Source organism: Leptopilina heterotoma, unplaced genomic scaffold (assembly GCF_015476425.1).
Source record: "Leptopilina heterotoma isolate Lh14 unplaced genomic scaffold, ASM1547642v1 Lhet_99, whole genome shotgun sequence".
In the NCBI taxonomy this organism is placed as follows: domain Eukaryota; kingdom Metazoa; phylum Arthropoda; class Insecta; order Hymenoptera; family Figitidae; genus Leptopilina; species Leptopilina heterotoma.
This window is the reverse complement of record NW_025111206.1, coordinates 1-21,087: the sequence shown is the minus strand read 5'-3', so window position 1 is coordinate 21,087 and position 21,087 is coordinate 1. Positions and strand designations below refer to the sequence as shown.

The following is a 21,087-nucleotide window of genomic DNA, read 5'->3' as shown; positions in this document are numbered from 1 at the left end:
TTATTTTTTTAATTTTGCCTATTCGCTGTTGTTGATAATTGTTATGTTGATTTTTTAATTTTTATTAATTATAATAATGTTCTTTTCTTTTTTGGCATAATTTTTCTTTTTTTGTTTAATATTTTCTTTATGTTTTTTTATCATTGTCGTCATTATTTTCTTCTTATTTTTCCTCTTTTTCTCGTTCTTTTCTTTTTTCTCTCTTTCTTCTTTTTCCTTTTCTCTTTCTTTTTTATTTTCTCCTTCTTCTTATTTTTACTCTTTTTCTCCTTTTTTTCTATTTTCTTTCCTTCTTCTTTTTCTCTTTCTATTTATCCCCTACTTCTTTTTTTCATTTGCTTCTTCTTCTTCTCCCTCTTTTTGTTCTCCTTCTATTTTCTTCTTTTCTACATTTTTTCTTTCACCTTCTTTTTTTCTTCTTAATTTCCTTTTTCTACTTTTTTTCCTTCTCCTTCTTGTTTTCTACATCTTATTTTCCTTGGTCATCTTTTTTTTATTTTCCAGTTTTTCTTTTTTACTTTACTTCTTTTTCTATTTTTTCTCCTTCTTTTTTCTTCTTTACTAGTATTTTTTAAAAATTAAATTTCAATAGTTTTATATTTAACTTGTCGTCAAAAAATTTTTTTTGACTATTTTATTTTTATTGTCACTCTCTAAATTAGAATTAGTAAAAATGTTTACTAGTTTATTAGTCAATTTTATTAAAAAAATTAGTAAAAATTACTATTTATTATTAAAATTTAGTAGAAATGATTATTTATTAGTCAAATTTAGTAGAAATGACTATTTATTAGTCAAATTAGTAGAAAATACTATTTATTGGTAAAATTGAATAGAAAATACTATTTATTAGTAAAATTTAGTAGAAATTACTACTTATTAGTAAAATTCAGTAGAAATTACTGTTTATTCGTAAAATTTAGTACAAATTACTATTTATTAGTAAAATTCAGTATAGATTACTATTTATTAGTAAAAGTTACTAGAAATTACTATTTATTAGTAAAATTCAGTAGAAATTACTATTTATTAGTAACATTCAGTAAAAATTACTATTTATTAGTAAAATTTACTAATTGAACAGCAAAAATTCAGTCACTAATTCAAATTTTAGTAAACACTTTTTTGTAATTCTAATTTATAGAGAATTTAAATTTACTTATTTTCTTTATTTATTCATCAGAGTTAATTAATTTTTTTTGTTTGTTTTCTACATCTTATTTTTCTTTTTCATCTTTTTTTATTTTTCAGATTTTCTTTTTAACTTTACTTCTTCCTTTTATTTTTCTACTTCTCCTTCTTTTTTTTCTTTTACTTCTTTTTTACTTTTTTCTCCTTTTTTCTTCTTCTTTACTACATTTTTCCTTCTGCTTCTTGTTTTTTTCTTCCTCTTTTCCTTTTTCTTCTTTTTCTACTCTTTCCTTGTCTCTTTTTTTATTTTCTCCTTCTTCTCTTTCTTCATATTTTTCTTCTTTTTCTCCTTCTTTTCTTTTTCCTTTCTTTCTTCTTTTTCTCTTTCCTTTTATCTTCTACTTCTTTTTATTTTCTTTGCTTCTTCTTCTCCCTCTTTTTGTTCTCCTTTTATTTTCTTCTTTTCTACATTTTTCTTTCTGCTTCTTGTTTTTTCTTCCTCTTTTCCTTTTTCTTCTTTTTCCTTTTCTCTTTCATTTTTAATTTTTTATATATTCTTCTCATTTTTCTTCTTTTTTCTTTCTTTCTTCTTTTACTTTTTCTCTTTTTATTTATCTCCTACTTTTTTTTCTTCATTTGCTTCTTCTTCTTCTCCCTCTTTTTGTTCTCCTTCTATTTTCTTCTTTTTACATTTTTTCTTTCACCTTCTTTTTTTTCTTCTTAATTTCCTTTTTCTACTTTTTTTCTTCTTCTTCTTGTTTTTTAAATCTTATTTTCCATTTTCATCTTCTTTTTATTATTTTCCAGTTTTTCTTTTTTACTTTACTTTTTACTTCTTACTTTACTTCTTATTTTATTCTTCTACTTTTCCTTCTTTTTTTCCTTTTACTTCTTCTTTTTCACTTTTTTCTTCACCGTCCACTTTTTCCTTTTCTTTTTCTTTTTTCTTTTCTCCTTCCTCTCCTTTTTCTTATTTTTCCTCTTTTTCTCCTTCTTTTCTTTTTCCTTTCTTCCTTCTTTTTCTCTTTCTCTAAATTCGATCATTATTCATATTCTTTGTCATCTTTTCTTTATTACTCTTCCCAATTCACTTTTTTCTTTTTTCTCCATAGTCATTATTATCATCATCAAGATCTTAATTTTTTCTTCTTTCGATCCACATTTTTAATCTTCTTCTTCTTTTTTTATTCATCATAATAATAATGAATTATTCTTTTCCTTCTTTTGCTTCTCATTTACATTCTTCTTCTTCTTCTTTTTCTTTTTTAGCATAATCAAAAATATCATCAAAATCATTATTTTCATTTTCTTCATTTGCTGGTAATTTTTATTTTCTTTATTTTTCTTAATAAAATTTCTCTATTCTACAGAAACTTATCCCTATTCCAAATAAACTTTTTCTTTTCTCCCATCATTCACTGAATATAAAATTAGCTAAAAAATTCCCAAAGGCCAATGAAAAATAAAAAAAAAAAAACTCGGGCTATAAAATCAACAATTTTTGAAAATTATGATGATAGACATTAAAATATATCCTATGGATAACTTTGCAAATAATCTAAGAAAAGATTCGCTAAATATACCGCTTGTGGATGATGATGATATGGACCGATCATCATGTCGGGAACTATCGGTGCCACTCGGGAATCCACCTTGGGGAAGTGGGAAGTTCTCTTATACCAGTTTAACTTTTAACAGTTTTAGTGTTTGAGCGGCCTTCGCGCCAGATTGTTGTATTACAATACACAAGTCGCTCGATTCTCAAACATGTCACGCGTGTCTCTTTATAGTGTTATTGTTCGCGAGTGAATATTTGCGGTTTCGAAAAAGAAAAAAAGAAAAATTTTATGTGTGAAAAATTCAATTTTTTATTTATTTTACACTAATTTCTTCTTATTATTATTACGTCCTTGATCTTCGAAATAAAATTTTCGTTTTTATTCCACTTTTTAAAATTTTTAGTTATTTTTTTAGTTTTTTTATTTTTATACACTTCGGATTATTCAAACCTCGTTAACAGTGAAATATAAAAAAAAAAATTTTTTCTAGCACGGAAACTTAAAAAAAAATTTATTTGAAATTTTAATTCAAGAAATAAAAGATTAAATTCGGTTTAGTAAAATATTGACTTCTTCTTCCAATTATTTTTGTTCTATTATTTTCTCTCATATTTTCCCATCTTATTTCGAAAAAGAGAAAAACTTCTTTTTTGTAAAAATCAAATAGAACAATATTTTGCGCCGGTGAATTTAAATAAATAATTTTGAGAGAAGAAAATTCAAATTCCAAGTGGTAGGAATATTTTTTCCATCTCAAGGACCAAGGGAAGATGAAAAACAAATTTTCTTTTTTAAAGTGGATCGAATACATCATGTGTGTTATCGAAATTGATTGTAGTGCGTATCATATAAAATACTTAAATACATTCTTATAAGTGGATACCACCTGGAATTACGAAATAAAAATAAGTATCAAAAATAAACACAAAATCTACATTGTAGAAAGTTAAATCAGTAATTCGAAAAAAAAAATTGTTTCAAATAGTTACCAAAAATAAATAATTTTTATTCACTTTCGATATGCATTATTTCTGGTACAACGAAAAGGCTACCGGTCAGGCAGGTTTTCTTTCGTCCATGTCGATGACGTCAGTGTGCGCTAAGATTCATATATATATGTACACACAATGCCGGGTTTTTAAAAGTTAAAAGAAAAAAATTGTAAAAAGTCATCAAGAAACATTAATTGACATTCCGGTTTATTATTATTATTAATTAGAGTGAATGAAACTTAATTTAATTTTTATCTCCGTTTTAAACAAGTCCGTTATCAACATTCTCATTATCTCCATCTTCCGCGGAACATTATTTTCTCCACTCTCTTGTTATTCAAGGCTAATGAATTTGTTCAGTCAATGTTAAGTAATTCGTTTGCAATTTATATTCGCAAAAGGTTTTTCTTCTTCGTCCTTTTTTGTTTAGTTTCTCTCCTATTTTTGGCTCCTTTTTAATTTTGATTTAATTTCTTATTTTTCGTCTTTTATTATTTTTTGTACTTATTTCTTAATTTTTAAATTGTATTTCTTAACTTTTAATTTTTAATTTCTAATTTTTAATATTTAATTCTTATTTTTTAATTCATTACAAATTTTTTGTTAACTTTCTTTGAAAGTATTTTTCTTTTAATATTTTTTAAAAATTAAATTTCAATAGTTTTCTATTCATCTCGTCGTCAAAAATTTTTGTTTTGACTATTTTATTTTTATTGGTAAACTCTGAATTAGAATTAGTAAAAAATTTTACTAGTTTATTAGTAAATTTTACTAAGAAATTATTAGAAATTACTATTTATTAGTAAAATTTAGTAGAAATGATAATTAATTAGTCAAATTTAGTAGAAATAACTATTTATTAATCAAATTAGTAAAAAATAATATTTATTTGTAGAATTTAATAGAAAATACTATTTATTAGTAAAATTTAGTAGAAATTACAATTTATTAGTAAAATTCAGTAGAAATTACTATTTATTAGTAAAATTTAGTCCAAATTACTATTTGTTAGTAAAACTTACTAGAAATTAGTATTCATTAGTAGAAATTACTATTTATTAGTAAAAATAACTATTTATTAGTTAAATGTAGTACAAATTACTATTTATTAGTAAAATTTAGTGCAAATTTATATTTGTTAGTAAAATTTACTAGAAATTAGTATTTATTAGTAGAAATAACTATTTATTAGTTAAATGTAGTACAAATTACTATTTATCAGTAAAATTCAGTAGAAATTATTTTTTTTTAGAAAAATTTAGTAAAAATTACTATTTATTAGTAAAATTCAGTAGAAATTACTATTTATTAGTAAAATTTACTAATCCAAAAGCGAAAAGTCAGTCACTAATTCAAAGGTTAGTAATCATCTTTACTAATTCTAATTTAGAGAGAATTTAAATTTATTTATTTTCTTCATTTATTCATTAGAGTTAATTAATTTTTTTTTCGCATAAATAGACAAGTGATTTTACATTAGGCGACTCGCAGGGTATTTAAAATAATAAAAAAATATTCTTTCATGGCTTCTGCGGTTTTTGCGCGTGTCAGTATTGGTCTAGGGCCAAAAATAATGTTTCTTCGAAGGCTTCTCTCCTAATCGACATACGAGGAGAAAGACAAAGAAGAATGCGGTGGAAAGAAAAACATTTTAGAAGGAAAACAAAACGAGGGAGAAAAGTTACATATCACGCTTAAAGTGAAAAGAAAAAGAAAATTTAAAATAAGCCCAACAAAAATAAACCACGATGAAATTGATTTATTACATAAATTACTTTTCTCTTTCTACACATTATGAAATTTAAATCATTCTAAAAGACTCTATTTTTCAAAAAATGAAAATAAACAAATTAAATAAGAAAAATAAGAAAAGAGAAAGAAAAAATAGAAAAAAAAATACAAAGAGAAAAGGAAAAGAAAAAAAAAGAAAAAAGAAATAAAAAATTAGAAGAGAAAATAAATAGAAACAAGAAAAGAAAGGGAAAGAGAAATAAAAAACTAAAAGGAGGATAGAAAGGAAAGAAAAAAGAAGAGAAAATACTAGAGAAAACGAATAGAAAAAGAAAAGAGAAAGACGGAGAAAAAATAAAGAGAGAAAAAAAAAGAAAAAAGGTGAAGAGGAAAGAAAAACAGAAATAGAAAAAAAAGAAGAAATAAAAACGGAAAAAGGAAAAGAGAAAAAAATGAGAAAGAAAGAGAAAGAATAAGAGGAGAAAAGAAAAAGAAAAAAAAGATGAGAAAGGAAAAAGAAAAAATAGAGTTAAAAAAATAGAAAAAGAAAAAGAAAGAAAATAAAAAACTGAAAAAATAAAAAAAAGTGTGAAAGAAGCAATAAAGTTGAAAAAAAATAATTTCACAAATAGTCAATTTAGGTTTGTTTGACTTTGAAGAAATGAAAATAAGCTCAGTGTTTAATCTTCCAAGCACACGATATAGACATATATAATTGCTCATTCGCATTTATATTTGCCGTTTGTATTTTTAAAATGCAGATTACATATTTCAAACACTCGTACAAAAAACATTCGAAAAAAACTATTATTAACTTTTATGCAAACTGTTTCTTTACTTCTTTTTTAGTCAGTTATTAAAAACATAAGTATTGCATATAATTATGGATGAATAATTTTCCTTCCACTGCGGTATTTAACTTTAAAAAAGTTTTAAGACAAAAATAAAAGTGATATAATCGACGATGACTAGTTTTCTATATTTAAAACAAAAAGTGATATACATTTTTTAAAAAAGAAAAATTGTCTCGCACATTATTTTTTCTTGCACTCTAATGCAGAAATAATTCCAGAAAAAAATTATTTAAAAAATAGTTTACGAAAGTAAACTATTTTAATTTTAAAAAATAATTTTTTTAGAGTTTGGTTACTTTACTAAGACTTTTTACAAACCAATTTCTTGAAACTGTAAAAAGTTATTATTTAAAATATGAATTAGGAGAGAAACTTTTTTTTTACTCAAAGTAATTTAAATGGATCGAGAAAATGTGTTTTTCTTATTGATGATAAAAATAGAAGACATTTTTATTCACGCCTGACTTAAAATTGACTGTTACTACTAATCGGATTTGTAAATCTAAATAAATTACCAGGTCTGATAAAGTACTTTCTTTAGCTGTTAGAAAATCGTGATACAATTTAATGGTATTCTTCTTGTCTGACTAAAAGTGACTTTCACTACTGACATTTAATTGATAAATTGTAATGAATAAAATATTTTTTGTAAACTAAAAAAGTGATACAATTCGATAGAATTTTTTTAGGACAGAGTAAAAATTGACTTTTACTGCTGAAAAATTTTCATAGTAAATTTTCTTACAGTAATAAAAAATAATTAAAAATAAGTAATTAAAAATAACTGACTAAAAATTACTTTTACTACTTAAATTTCATTAAAAAGTGTTTTCAAAGTCTGACCGTAATTGGTTTTTACTACTAGAATTGAATTGATAATTATTTCAAAAGTCTGATTGTAATTTGTTTTTACTGTAACTAGTTTTATTTACAGTAATTAAAAATATATAGTCTGACTAGAAATTACTTTTACTACTGAAATTTAATTAAAAAGTGTTTTCAAAGTCTGGCCTTAATTGGTTTTTACTACTGAAGTTAAATTGATAATTATTTCAAAAGTCCGACGCTAACTGGTTTTTACTACTGATGCTAAAGTTAATTACTGTAATTAAAAATAATAGGCTGACTAAAAATGACTTTTACTACTGAAATTAATTTAAAAAGTGTTTTTTAGGTCTGATTGTAACTGGAAATTACTACTAGGAGCAAAAATACTTATATACAAAATAGGAATTAATAGTCTGACTAAAAATGACTTCTACAACTAGAAAACAAAAATAAATTTCGAAGTCGGATTGCAGACTCCTACTAGTGCAAAATGAAGAAAAAATTTTGAAGTCTGACTGAAACTGACACCTACTACTACTAAATGAAAAAAATTTCAAAGTCTGACTAAAACTGACTTTTACTACTTTAACTTTTTTTAATACTAATTTTACTAATTTTTTTATTGTCTGAATAAAACCAAGCACTGCTACTTAGAGTAAAAATATAAATTGGAAAAATAAGAAATTAGTTAATATAAATTAAAAAAATTAAGAAATATGAAATATAAATTCAAAATAAGAATATGAAACATAAATTCAAAATAAATATATTTTTAAAAGAATAGAAATTAATAAATATTAAATTCGAAAAATAGAGTCAGTACGTATAAACTGTCAATTGATAATAAATCCATTATCGTCTAGTTCAAGGAACAAATATACAATCAAGGAATTATTCAATACCTATTGTATATGGATTACAGAGAAATCCTCAATGAAAATTATCCCGTTTTGATTTAAAAAAAAAGTGTCTCGATTATCGACCTTGCGAATTATAAATACCACTTGTTACGTAACAACATTTTTCGGTTTTCATAAATAATCCAGTTTTCGCAAGAAAAAAAAATAATAACGATTTATAATTGTGTTTCTGCACTACTGACAAGGTCACTGTCGCACATTACACATTTATTATTATTATATATATGTATGAAAAACTTGAAATGCTATGCCAGCGAATATTTTTCTGAACATTAGCCAACTATATCGTATTGCGAGAAATATAATACACTTCCATATGCACTTTGTCAATTCCTTCTAAATAACGTCAATCAGTTGTACCAAAAATCGATAATTATTCATTTCTTTTAGTAAAAGTTAAAAAATTTCGAAAAAAGAATTAATTAACGTTTACAAATTATCGAATGTTAATAAAGAAGTAAATATTAATAAATTAGTAAATATTCAAAAATAGGCAAATATTAAGAAATAAGTTAATAAATATTAAATTTATTTTTTCAAAATTGCAAAATTCGAAATAAATAAATATTAATAAAGAAGTGAATATTGATAAATAAATATTATTAAATAAATATTATTGAACAAATATTATTAAACAAATATTATTAAATAAATATTATTAAATAAATATCAATGAATAAGTAGTAATAATAAATCAAGTAAAATTCTTTAAAAAATTGGTTATCAATTTTGAAGATCAAGGACGAAATGTAAAAAAATCCACGAGTTCGAATTGAGAAAATTTTTCTAAAAAAATATTCTTCTCTACAACAGAATTGATTTTTGTGGGAAAATGAAATGAATAAATAATTTTTTTTATTAAATTAGTGGAGGAAAGTGTTTTGAGTGTAAAAACGATATAATGGTAAATGGATGTGAATCCGTCGACATGGAGGAGAATCGCGACGATATTGGTGATCGACAGGGGGATTTTTTGGCAAATAGATCTGAGGAAATTCCCCCCTCGCAACCCCCTGTGACAACCACAATCGGAACCATTGCACTGCAAAGTGGTGACACTCGTCTCGTTATTGCCCTTCTTCAAGTAAGAAACAAAAAAAAAATTTTTATATATATAGTAAATAAAAAATAATTATTTAATCAAACGAAATAAATAACAATTAATTTATATTATCAATACTTGTGTAATTAACAAATTATTAATAACAATTTTAATTGGTAATTTAATTTAATTTAATTTAATTTAATTTAATTGGTAATTCAAATTGTTAGCGTTATAATTAAAATTATTAATTGTTATAATTAAAATTATTAATTACTATTAATAACAGAAATTGTATTATTAATAGTAAAACAAAATTTTTTATTTTCAAATATAAATTTTTAAAATAATTTCATAATCAAAATTTAAAAAATTCACATATTAAGTACAAAATTAATTATTACTGTTCATATTTTCAAAAATTTTAATAAAATTTCACGAAAAAATTCAATTATTTTCTAAAATTTTAATAAATCCTTCTAAACAATTCAATTATTTTTTTAAATAGTAAAATCTTTACAAAAATTCAATGATTTTCAAAACAATTTTAATTTTAATTTAATAAATCCTTCGAAAAAATCCAATTATTTTAATAAATAGTAAAATTTTTCTCAAGAATTCAATTAATTTTATGAATAGTAAAATTCTTTGCAGGAATTCAATTATTTTCAAAACAATTTTAATTGAATTCCTAGGATGAATTCAAATATTTTAAAATATTTTCATAAGTTTCAATTATTTCCTAACATTTTAATAAATTCTTCGAAACAATTCAACTATTTTTATAAATACTAAAATTCTTTGCAGGAATTAAATTATTTTTAATCCAATTTAAATAAAATCACACGAAAGAATTTAAATATTTTCAAAAATTTCCATGAAATTCCATTTCAACAAGAATTTCAAATTCTCTAAAAAATGATTCAATTATTCTGAAAATATTTTTAAAAAAATTCTATATAAAAATTAAATTACTTTCAATACAATTTTTAAATATATTTGTGAAAAAAATTGAAAAAAATCAATTATTTTCGAAAAATAATAAAACTCTTGTGATGAATCCAATTATTTTGAATAATACTTAATTTTTACACAATTCTTTAAAGAAATTCAATTATTTTCGAAACAACTTTAATTGAATTTCTCCAAAAAATTTCATTATTATCAAATATTTCTATAAAATTATTCATAACAATTTAAATATTTTTTAAAATTTTAATAAATTCTTTCGAAACATTTAAATTATTTTTATAAATATTAAAATTCTTCGCAAGAATTCAATTGTTTTTAATTCAATTTTAATAAAATTCTTCTTCATAAAATTTAATTGCTTTCAAAATTTCCAATTAAAATTTTTATAGAAACTCCATTAGATTATAAAAAAATTCAAAGAAATTCTTTAAAAGAATTTAATTAGGACTTTTACAAATTTTAATAAAATTCTTTGCGGGAATTTAGTTATTTTCCTAAATAATAAAATTATAATTATTTACTCTTCTCAATGATATTATAATTAATTGATTAAAAAAATTAATTTTAACTATTTTATATTATATGTAATTTTTTTAACCTGACTTTTTTGTGTCACTATTATAGTTGATCTTTATGGATAAAATAGATTTATCATTATTTAATTAACATTGAGAATACACTCGTTCTTTACATATGTAGAAGAATGAAATCAGCTTCTGGGAAATTCAAAGAATATCTTCAGCTAATTAACATAAAGTTTTATTGGCTTATTAGCATAACATGGAAAAAATGCATTAAAGAGTTCTCTAAGATTAATGTACTCCCTATGACACTTTTTAAAAAGAAAAGAGTTCGTAAAGATTTAAAAGAAAAAAAAGAACAGGTTTTGAAAGTTTAGCCATACATTGAAGTCACATAGTGAGTTCAATGCCCGAAATCTATTGGGATATATCTAGGGATACACTTCTCATTATGAAAACCGCCTTCGTTCTTTCTTACGATTTAAAGATTAGAACATTTGATTTTTTTCCCGCGCCTCGAAAATCCAAAAATACATGAAAATTAATTTTTTTATCATTAACTAAAATCGTATCAAGTGACTGAATTTTTTTTATTGTTTATTTATTCTGTGAATAACTTGAGAGACTTTTAAATTTTTTTTAAAATTATTTATGTCAGTGGGACTTTTATTTTTAAAAAGAAGATACTTTGCGAAAAGGGGATTTTTCAAGTAAAACATAATTTTTATTGTTGTATACAGTCATGAATTATGAAAAAAATCCATGACAATAATTGCTCATGCTGCTTGAAAAATATTTTCTAAAAAATATATTCTTGAATTTTACTTAAAAAAAAAATTTTATATAATATTTTTTTAATTCAGAAAAGAAAAAACATTTTTTAAAGTACATTTTTCAAAAAAATAAATAAATTTTACGAAAAAAATTATTGTGAAAAAATGTAGGTACTAAAATTATATTTTCTATTTGAAAAAATATTTTGTAAAGTACGTTTTCTTTTTGGAAAAGTATATTAAAAATATATTTTCTTAGAAATTAAACTACATCGCTTATAAATATTAAAAATAAATTTTTCAAAACGAACATATATTTTTCGATATTTTCTCTAAATTTCTTTAATTATCAAATCCATAAAAATACCACGAAGCTTAAATGAACGAATCAGAACTTTTAAAATTCTTTTGATAATTATATTTTTCTTATAATAATATAGAAATTATAAATATTTCAAAATGTAGTTACTTACGAAAAAACTCGCCAGGAAAAATTTTGTTTAACTCACCTGAAACAAAAAGAAAAGAAAATACTTTATAATAAAATTATTATAAAAAAATGACAACAAATAATTTCTATTAAATAATTCTATTAAATTATTTTTGTATTAGAATTGAATAAATAGAAAATTATTTTTTTTATATACGAATTAAATTTCCCAACTGTGGAAATTGTATTCAAAAGGCACTGTAAATAATTAGCTTCAAGTAGAACAAATAGTTTTCGGTCAGACACAGAAATTGCAATATATTTTCTAAATATTTTTAAATAATTATAGGTGCTTCAATATTTTTTAAGATTCCTTTTTTCAAACGTTTCTGAATATTTTAAATATTCCTAAAAAATTTTTGAATACTCCCAAATATTTTTTAAAAACTCTTAAATATTTGTTAAAAATTGTTTATTTTATAAACTAGCAATAATTTGGGAACTAAAGCGCGCGGCTAACTTTTAGGATAAAATTAGAAATTTTAAAAATAATAGAATTTAAAAATTTGTAATTCAAATTTTTCTTGACAATACTAAAAAAATTCTATTTTTGAACAATTACAAATAATTGCAAAAATTCAATTCTTTTCAAGAGTAATAAAATTCTTCTCATAAAATTCAATTATCTTTAAAATTTAAAAAAAAATTCTCGTCAAAATCCCAATTATCTTTTTAAATAACAAAATTTTTCCCCAAAGTTCAATTATTTTCAAATCAATTTCAAATTCCCAAAAATAATACGCAAACATTTAATTATTCTCATATATAATAAAAATTTCTCAAGAATTCAATTATTTACAAATTTTTTATAAATTCCTTCGCCATAATTCAATTACTTTTATAAATAATAAAATTTTTGTTAAGGAATTCCAATTATTTTCATAAAAAATAATTAAAAATTGTAGAAAATAATAATTAATTTGAAATCATGAAAATAATTTTGAAAAAGTTAAATTTTAAATTTGTTACTGTAATAATATTCTTATAATATAAAACAATGATTTTATTACTAAACTTGGTCATCTTTAATTATTATAAAACATTAAGAAATCGATCACTCCGAGTCTTCGATTCGAAGCGATCGCTATCTTCATGTTTTATAAAAATTTTCTTGTAAGTTATTGAATTTAAAAAGATTTGAATTTGAAATTTTTAATTCCTATGATAAAAAATAATATTGATTAAATATTTATTTAAAAAAAAAGTTATTGATGTTTTCGAATAATTTTACAATTAAAGAAATTCGTAAATAAAAGTAACAGAACATTTTTTTGAGTAAAATTTTTTTCCTTCATTTTCCAAAAATTTAAAAAGTTTTAATTTTCTAATTTGGTTTCATATCTATTTTTTAAATTGAATAATTAAATAGAAAATTTTTTTTTAAATTAAAAAAAAATAAATCTTTGAAAACAACGTTTACAAAGTTTTATTGAAAAAAATACTGTAAAATAATTAGCTTCAAGTAGAACAAGTAGTTTTCGGTCAGACACTTTATTTTCAATATTATTTAATTATTTATTTATTACAAGTTTTATATATTTTGTAAATATTTTTTAAACACACTTCAATTTTTTCCAAACATTTCTTTTTTAAACATTCCTAAATGTTTCTTAATTATTTAAAAACAATTTTTTTTAATTCTGACAAATTATTTTTCAATGTTCTCATAAATATTTTAGTTCAATAATTTTTTATTTCAAAAACTTCCATTTTCAATTTGCAAATGTTTTTTAAACTGAACTACTTTTTAATTTTTTTTTACTTCCAATTAGAACTTAAGTCTCTTTTCAAATTGAATATTAAGATAGAAACTGTCGTTTAAAACAGATAAAAAAACGATTCTTGAAACTTTATTTAAAAAAATTTGTGAAAATAAATTAAAATTATTGTGTAATTTAAAAATTTGTGAAATAATAATAAAAAATATATGTAAGTGAGAGAAAATAAAAATATTTTTTGACTTCATGGATTGTTACCAAAATGAAGCCCTAATAAGTTTGTACTTTTCCTTCTCCGACATGTCATGAGAATAAATTGACTACCACGCGTGCAAGGTAGGATTTATTTTCTGCAGAATTTCGTAGAATCATAGTATAGTGCTACTAACTGTATAACTGAAGAGCATATATTCAGAAATAGCTTTCAACTCATATAGAAGGCAACGCCCCAAAAACCATTTAACTTTCATGTTGTCGTTCATGTCAATCACGTAGTCTTTTTATGACTCTAAATTTATAAAATTGTTTTTCACTCACATATATATACGATATATATTATACAAGCGCACACGCACCTGAAACGTGAGCACCATGACTGGGTCAGTTATCACGGACTCACAAGTTATTCAATCTCTTCTTAAAGGTTCCCGAAATTCATCCCGCATCGTATTGTATATAGTTTTTTTCAAAAACGGATATTGTATTCTTTCATCAGAATATCATATTCTCCTCATCATTGTCGTCTCGGATTTTCTTTTCGATACACGCTTTTTCCTTCAAGTGTTTACACATTTTTTTGTGTATTAATTTTTTTTCTTTTGTTGAGGAAAATTTATTCAGTTTTTAAATTTTTTTTTTAAATATTTATATATTTTTGTACGTAGACAATAAATTTTTCAACAATAAATTAATTTCAGTTAATAAGAGAATTGAAATGAAAATTAAAAAAAAAGAATTTGCTAAATTGTCTTTGAAATTTTTATCCGACGTCTGTTTCACTTTTTTGGCGGAATTTTTTTAATGAACTGTTTTGTGATAGAAAAGAAGTGTTTCTTTTTAAAAAATATTTTCTATTTGAAAAATATTTTCTATTTAAAAAATATTTTCCTTATTATATTTCTCGATTGGAAATTTTTTTTTGAAAAATATATTTTGTTTGGAAAAATTTACACAAAAAACCCATTTTCTTTTAGGAAAAACACACTGAAATTATTTTCTATTTGAAAAAATATTTTGTAAAATATATTTTTCCAAAGAGACAAATATTATGTAAATGAACTTTTCCAAAAGGAAAACTCATTTTGCAAAACCTTTTGAATAGAAAAATATTTTATGAAATATATTTTTCCAAAAAGAAATTAAATATTTTATAAAGAAAATTCTTTTTGTGAAAATTGACTGAAAATACATTCTCTAAAATACATGTTCTTTTTTGGAAATTCATTTAGTAAAATTTTGTTTTATTTTTATAAAAATATACTAAAAATTTTTTTTAGAAAATTATTTTTAAAGCATATTTTCTTTTTGGAAAATTGTATTAAAAAATGTTTGGAAAATTTTTTTGGTAAAATTGAATAATAATTATTTTCAAAGTACTTTTCTTTTTTGAAAAATGCAGTAAAAAATTTTTTTTTGTGGAAAAATGATAATTAAAGTATATTTTCTTTTTAGAAAAACATTTAGTAACGATATATCTTCTGTCTGGACAAATATATTTCTTTTTCGAATAGAAAAATATTTTGCAAAATATATTTTACAAAGAAAATACTTTTTGGAAAAATTTACTAAAATTATAATATTTTCAAAAGTACATTTTCTTTCTAGTAAAATATGAAAAAATATGTTTTATTTTTTAGAAGATCATTTAGTAAAAATATTTTTTCTTTCTTTGAAAATCATTTAGTAAAAATGTTTTCTTTTGGAAAAATATTCTAAAAATATATTTTGTTTAGAAAATTATTATTAAAGTATATTTTCTTTTTAGAAAATTCTATTAAAAAATATTTTTTAGTGGAGGAAAAATTGGGTAAAATTTTTTTTAAAGTACATTTCCTGTTTGAAAAAAACATTTCCAATATTTTTTGAAAGAAAAATTATTTTACATTTGTATTTTCTTGTTGGAAAAACATTTTGTAAAAATATATTTTCTTTTTCGAAAATTAATTCAAAATATTTTTTGTCGGAGAATTTCAAAGTAAATTTTCTTTTTGGCAAAATGTAAATTAAAATTAAAAATATATTTTGTTGGAGAAAATATTCTGTAGAATATATTTTTTCAAACATAATATTTAGAAATAGAACTTTCTTTTGTAACAATTATCTGTCAATATATTTTATGTTGATATAAATGTTTTGTAGAAAACATTTTTTTTCTTGAAAAAACATTTATTAATATATTTTGTTTTTAGAAAAATGTACTAAAAATATATTTTCTTTAGAAAATATTTTTAAAGTAAATTTCCTTTTTTGGAAAATGTTCTAAAAATATATTTTGCTCGAATAAATATTTTTAAAGTAAATTTTCTTTTTTGGAAAATGTTCTAAAAATTGGAAAATGTTTTAATTTGCTCGAATAAATATTTTTAATGTATTTTTTTTATTTTGGAAAATGTATTCAAAATATTCTTTGTTGGAAAATTTATTTTTAAAGTAAATTTTCTCTTTAACAAAATGTATTAAAAATATATTATGTTAAAAAAATATTTTGCAGTGTACCTACATTTGGTTCGAAAAAAACATTTTGTAGAATATTTTTCAATAAAAACTCCTTTTTCCTATTTTTTTTTTTTTAATTTTTTTAATTGTGTGTTCTTGAAAAGATGAAAAAAGTGTGAATGCAATTATGTGCCATTGATGGCAGTAAAGTGTGCTGCGAATCTAGTATTAAAAACGCCTAGGCAAATGTCTTGTTGATTTTTTTTTTCGTGTCTACTTTCGGATTCATCTCTCTCGCACTGGCCGGCCTCGTTACAAATATGGGAATGCTTGAATAGCAGTCGCGGGCGACTATTTCTTCGTTTCTTGTCGAAGGTTATATACCTTCCTTGCAATAAGTTTTACGAACAAGTATGTACCTACGCTTGTAATTGGATTCACTTTCACTCCGTTTCGGAAAGACGCTACGAGAAATTTTTTTTTCTTTTTTTTTTTGCTTTTTCTGCTTGCCCCCCTTGTTATGTCACTGAACGTCTTAAAGGAAACTTACACTGAAACTTTCGAGAGTATTTGCTTCTATAAATTGAAATGAAAAGTAAACTTCCTATTTTTCCTTTTTTTACTTCCTGTTTGACTAGTGGAAAATGTGCCAATTCTAATTTTTTGATTAAATTAAATTAAAGTCAAAATTAGCAAATTTAACTTTTAACAATTTTCGAATTTTGTAATTTTTTCCGTTTTTCAAAAACTCGAAAATTCAGTGATTAAGTGATCGAAAAAAATCCACAAAATTAGATATCAATAAAAAAAGTGTCCAAAGATTCAAATCTTTGGACACTTTTTTATTGATATCTAATTTTGTGGCATTTTTTTTTATTTGATTTTGTTTTTAATAATAAAATCTTTGAAACCTGCGGAAATACCAAATGAAAAGAAAATTGTTCCATTTTCGTATTATAAACAATTCGTAGACTGTTGATTAAAATTTTTCGTAAACTTTGCATAAAATTTTGTTTCTTCCCCCCCAAAAAAAAAAACAAGGGGAACGCACACGCACTTTAAGAGGAATCCAAAGTCACGAGAGACAATTTTGGCAAAATGCCAATGATGGAAATGGAAGCATATCTTATTCTCTTACCAGTAAAGCGCGACTTTTTGAGTTCAACGAACTTGAAATTTACTTCACCCTTGTGTGAATACACACAAATTTTTTATTGAAAAAGAAAAGAAAATTTCTATGATAAAAATAGTCATATGTTTGTTTAAAATTGTCCAAACTGTTTGAATTTATCCCTTCCGATTGATTGAAAACGAACTCTTCCTTTTCTGTTGATCTAAACTCTGCGAAAGGAATTAAATATACAATCAAAGATATATACACAAAAATAGTAACAACGTGAGGATTTGTTTTGATTTTATCATTTTTCTCCCATGATTCTTCACTTTTAATTTTTTATTCAAAAAATAGAGTTAGAAAAAAGTTAAATTAGTGAAAAAAAAATTTTTTAATTCTTAATTTCGGTAAATTAATCAAAAAATTTTGTACATGTCTTGAAGAGAGGTATTGATGTTCTCTTGTTACATTTCCCTTCTGATTCTTGATGTTCCATGCTCTTTATAATTAGACTTTTAGCAAGTGTCTAGTCTGAAGTTAAACGATTTCCAGAAAGTTTCAATTTAGAAACTGTACTACTTATCAATAGTTGTAAATTTACGATTAAAGAAAAATTTAGATTCACCTGCAAATTAATTATTTGAAAAACCATTCAATACCATCAACGAATAACTATTTTAATCCCAAAATTTAAAATTCTTATTAATATTTGTTAAAATTTAATTTTCAAAATAATAATAATAATGGATAAAAAATTATGTATTGTTTAGTTATTACTTTAATATTTTCATAATATTTTATTTTTTGTTATTCATTTTTATTATTTGTCAATTATTATTTATTAACAGTTAATTATTAATTATACACTGTTAATTATTTTAATTAATTATTCACTACTAATTATTTTAATTAATTATTCACTACTAATATTAATTAAATCTTCACTAGAAATTACTGAATGAAAAAAAACCAAAGTATTTTTCGTAAAATTCCGAAAGAAACAAATGTTACATTTTGGAATTGAAAATCATCTTCTTTTTTCTTGTTTTGCAGAGAAAAAAAAGGGTTCAAGAATTTGAACACTCCAAATGTGTAACACATGTTAAAGCACTTAAAATAAGTATTGTCAGTTTCAGTATGAAAGCAAATATACGAGGGAGAATGAATTTTCTCAGTCTAGTTCCTTATGTTTTGTATTTTTGTAAAGTAGGTTAACATTATGTGACCAGAAATTGGAGAATAAAAATAAAAAAAAAAAAATAGATGAAACCCCATGTGTTTAAGTTACTTTGAGAACTACTACTATGTCTACTGTAATTTATATCTTTAGTTAATTTCTCCCATAAATTTTCTCTAATAGCAAAATTTTAGCTGTAAAACAATGTTACTAGTACCGCATTTTTTCTCTACTATAAATTACAACATAATTATTAATTCACACTGTAAATTATCTTAATTGTTAATTTAGACTGTAAATTATTTTAATTGTTTATTTACGCTATAAATTTACTTGCAAATTTTAGTTGTAGCTATTACGATTATAACTTACTAGAATAATAATAATAATTTTATATTTACTATAAATTATTCTAATTTTAAATTACAAGTGTAAATTATCACTGAAATGAAAATTTTCACCTGTTAAATTTTGCAAGTGCTGATAAGTTTTCATTATTATTTACAGACAACAATGGTGAAGTTTCAGTACGAAAAAAATTATAATTGTAAATGAAGTGGTTTATTTTTTTACTATCAGTACTATAAAATTTTAGTACTACCGATTTTTTTTTTTATTTTATTTTGTTACACTGAAAAAAATGTATTTGATTATAAAATAATCAATTACTTGTCTAAAATAAATATTTACATGAAGTAAATAATTTTTATTTGAATCAATTAAATTATAATTGAACCAATAATTTTATAGTATTCGAAGCAAATGCTATTTTATTGATTAAAATTATTCGATTCAAGAAATTATTTGATAATAGAAATTATTTGATAATAGACAAGTAATCGGTTATTTAAATCGAGTAAATTCTTTTTCAATTGTAAATTATGGCAAAAATTCAATAACTAAAATACAGTCATTATTTTTAAGTAACGAGATAAGTAACTTAAAGTAATTAATTAAATCAATAATTTGCTTAATAAAAAATTGATTTTTCTGCTTTTAGAGTGGTGAATGGTTGCGACTAAAAGTTCTGGAAATTCAGCCGGAACTAACGAAATTAGGTTCTTCGCCTGAGGAGGCTACGGAACTTTCGAACGCACATAACGAAGTTCTTTTACGTTTACAGGTAAACAAATTTTTGTCGTTTACCTATTTTTGCCTTTTTATTAATAATAATCATAACAATGATAATGATAAAAATAATAATAATAATTTATTTTCGTTCCTCTATTATTATTTAGAATCTTTACTCAACTCGATAGAAATTGAAGAATTTTTCAATTTATTTTCAGACTAAACAAAGTCCCGTGGAAGAATTACTACGACAAGCCGATCGACTTATTTCAACGCAAAAACCAAAGGCGGAAGTTTATAAAGCTATGGCTGATACACTTGCAAACGCATGGAGGGATGTCAATTCACTTTTGGAACGACGGAAAATTATTCTCGAACGAAATGTTCTTTTTCAATGGTATATTTTTTTTTTATTATAAAAATTAAACACTTTTTTAAGAATTTTAGATTTTACTCTTTGTTTTAAAATTGAAACTCTTTTAAACTATTTGTTTATTGAATGAATTATTTTTTATTTGTTCTTGAGGAGAAAAAAAATAGAAAAGCAAAGTTTGGTTCCATTGAAATGAGACAATTATAAAAAAGAAAAATATTTTTATTTACTAGTCGGGCTGACGAGTGCAAGGAGAGTATGAAAAATTTAGAGATGGCTTGCAACGATACACTATTGCCAATTGAAATTGAAGCTGTGAAAAATTTCCTGAGTAAAATTCATGATTTACGAAAAATGATGCTCGAAACACTGATGGGTGCATTGCAGGAGGGGAAAATATTGCTCGATCGATTGAAAGAGATTTCAAATGAAGGTACTCTCGATTCCCGACCTGATAGAATTAAACACGATGCCGATCATGGTGAATATGAAATTTTTATTTATATCTTAAGTTTTTAATTTTTTATATTTTATATTTATTAAAAGATTTTCTATTCCTTTGGAGATTTGATGATCTTTCTTCTGTTTCTTCTATTTCTCTAATATTTCCTTTTTCTTTTCTTCTACTTCTATTTTCTTTTCTTCTATTTTTGTTCTTTTTCTGTTTATCTCCATCTTTTATTCTCGTAAATTTTCTATTTCTTCTTCTCTTTCAACTTTTAATCTTTCGCTATTTTTTCTTCCTCTAATTTTTCAACTCATCTTTCAAAATTTACTTTTGATTTTTATTCAACCTTCTTTTAACTAAAATTTGCAATTTTCTCTCTTTATTCTAATAACAATTTTCATTTCGAATTTTTAGCCATCCAACAAGTTGAAACATGGCTCGAGGAGCTCCACGATAGAAGACGATTAATTGAAATTTCATTCAAAAGTCGAAAAACTCAACTCGAACAGTGTCTTGCGTTAGCTCTACTCGCCACTGATCTCAGAAATCTCGAAGATATTCTCAATGACAGAATATCAGCTCTATCGAGTACCAGTGATCATTTAGGTGATTCTTCAGCGAGCGCTGAATTATTGCTCTTCGAGTGCAAAAAATTACAAATTGAAGCAAAGGTTCGTTAATTTTTTTTCTGTATTTTTGTTTCATTTTGTTAAATGAA

General features: G+C 22.7%; 1 protein-coding gene across 1 annotated transcript; it reads left to right on the top strand.

Annotated features, from left to right (window-relative positions):
• Positions 1–2,743: 2,743 nt before the first annotated feature.
• LOC122512489 (coiled-coil domain-containing protein 141-like) lies at positions 2,744–21,040 on the top strand (the record flags this gene model as incomplete). Its single annotated transcript, XM_043628353.1, has 6 exons — positions 2,744–2,980; positions 8,829–9,099; positions 19,478–19,600; positions 19,767–19,945; positions 20,155–20,402; positions 20,784–21,040. Coding segments are annotated over exons 2-6 (990 nt in total), but the record flags the coding sequence as incomplete, so codon positions are not given.
• Positions 21,041–21,087: the final 47 nt, after the last annotated feature.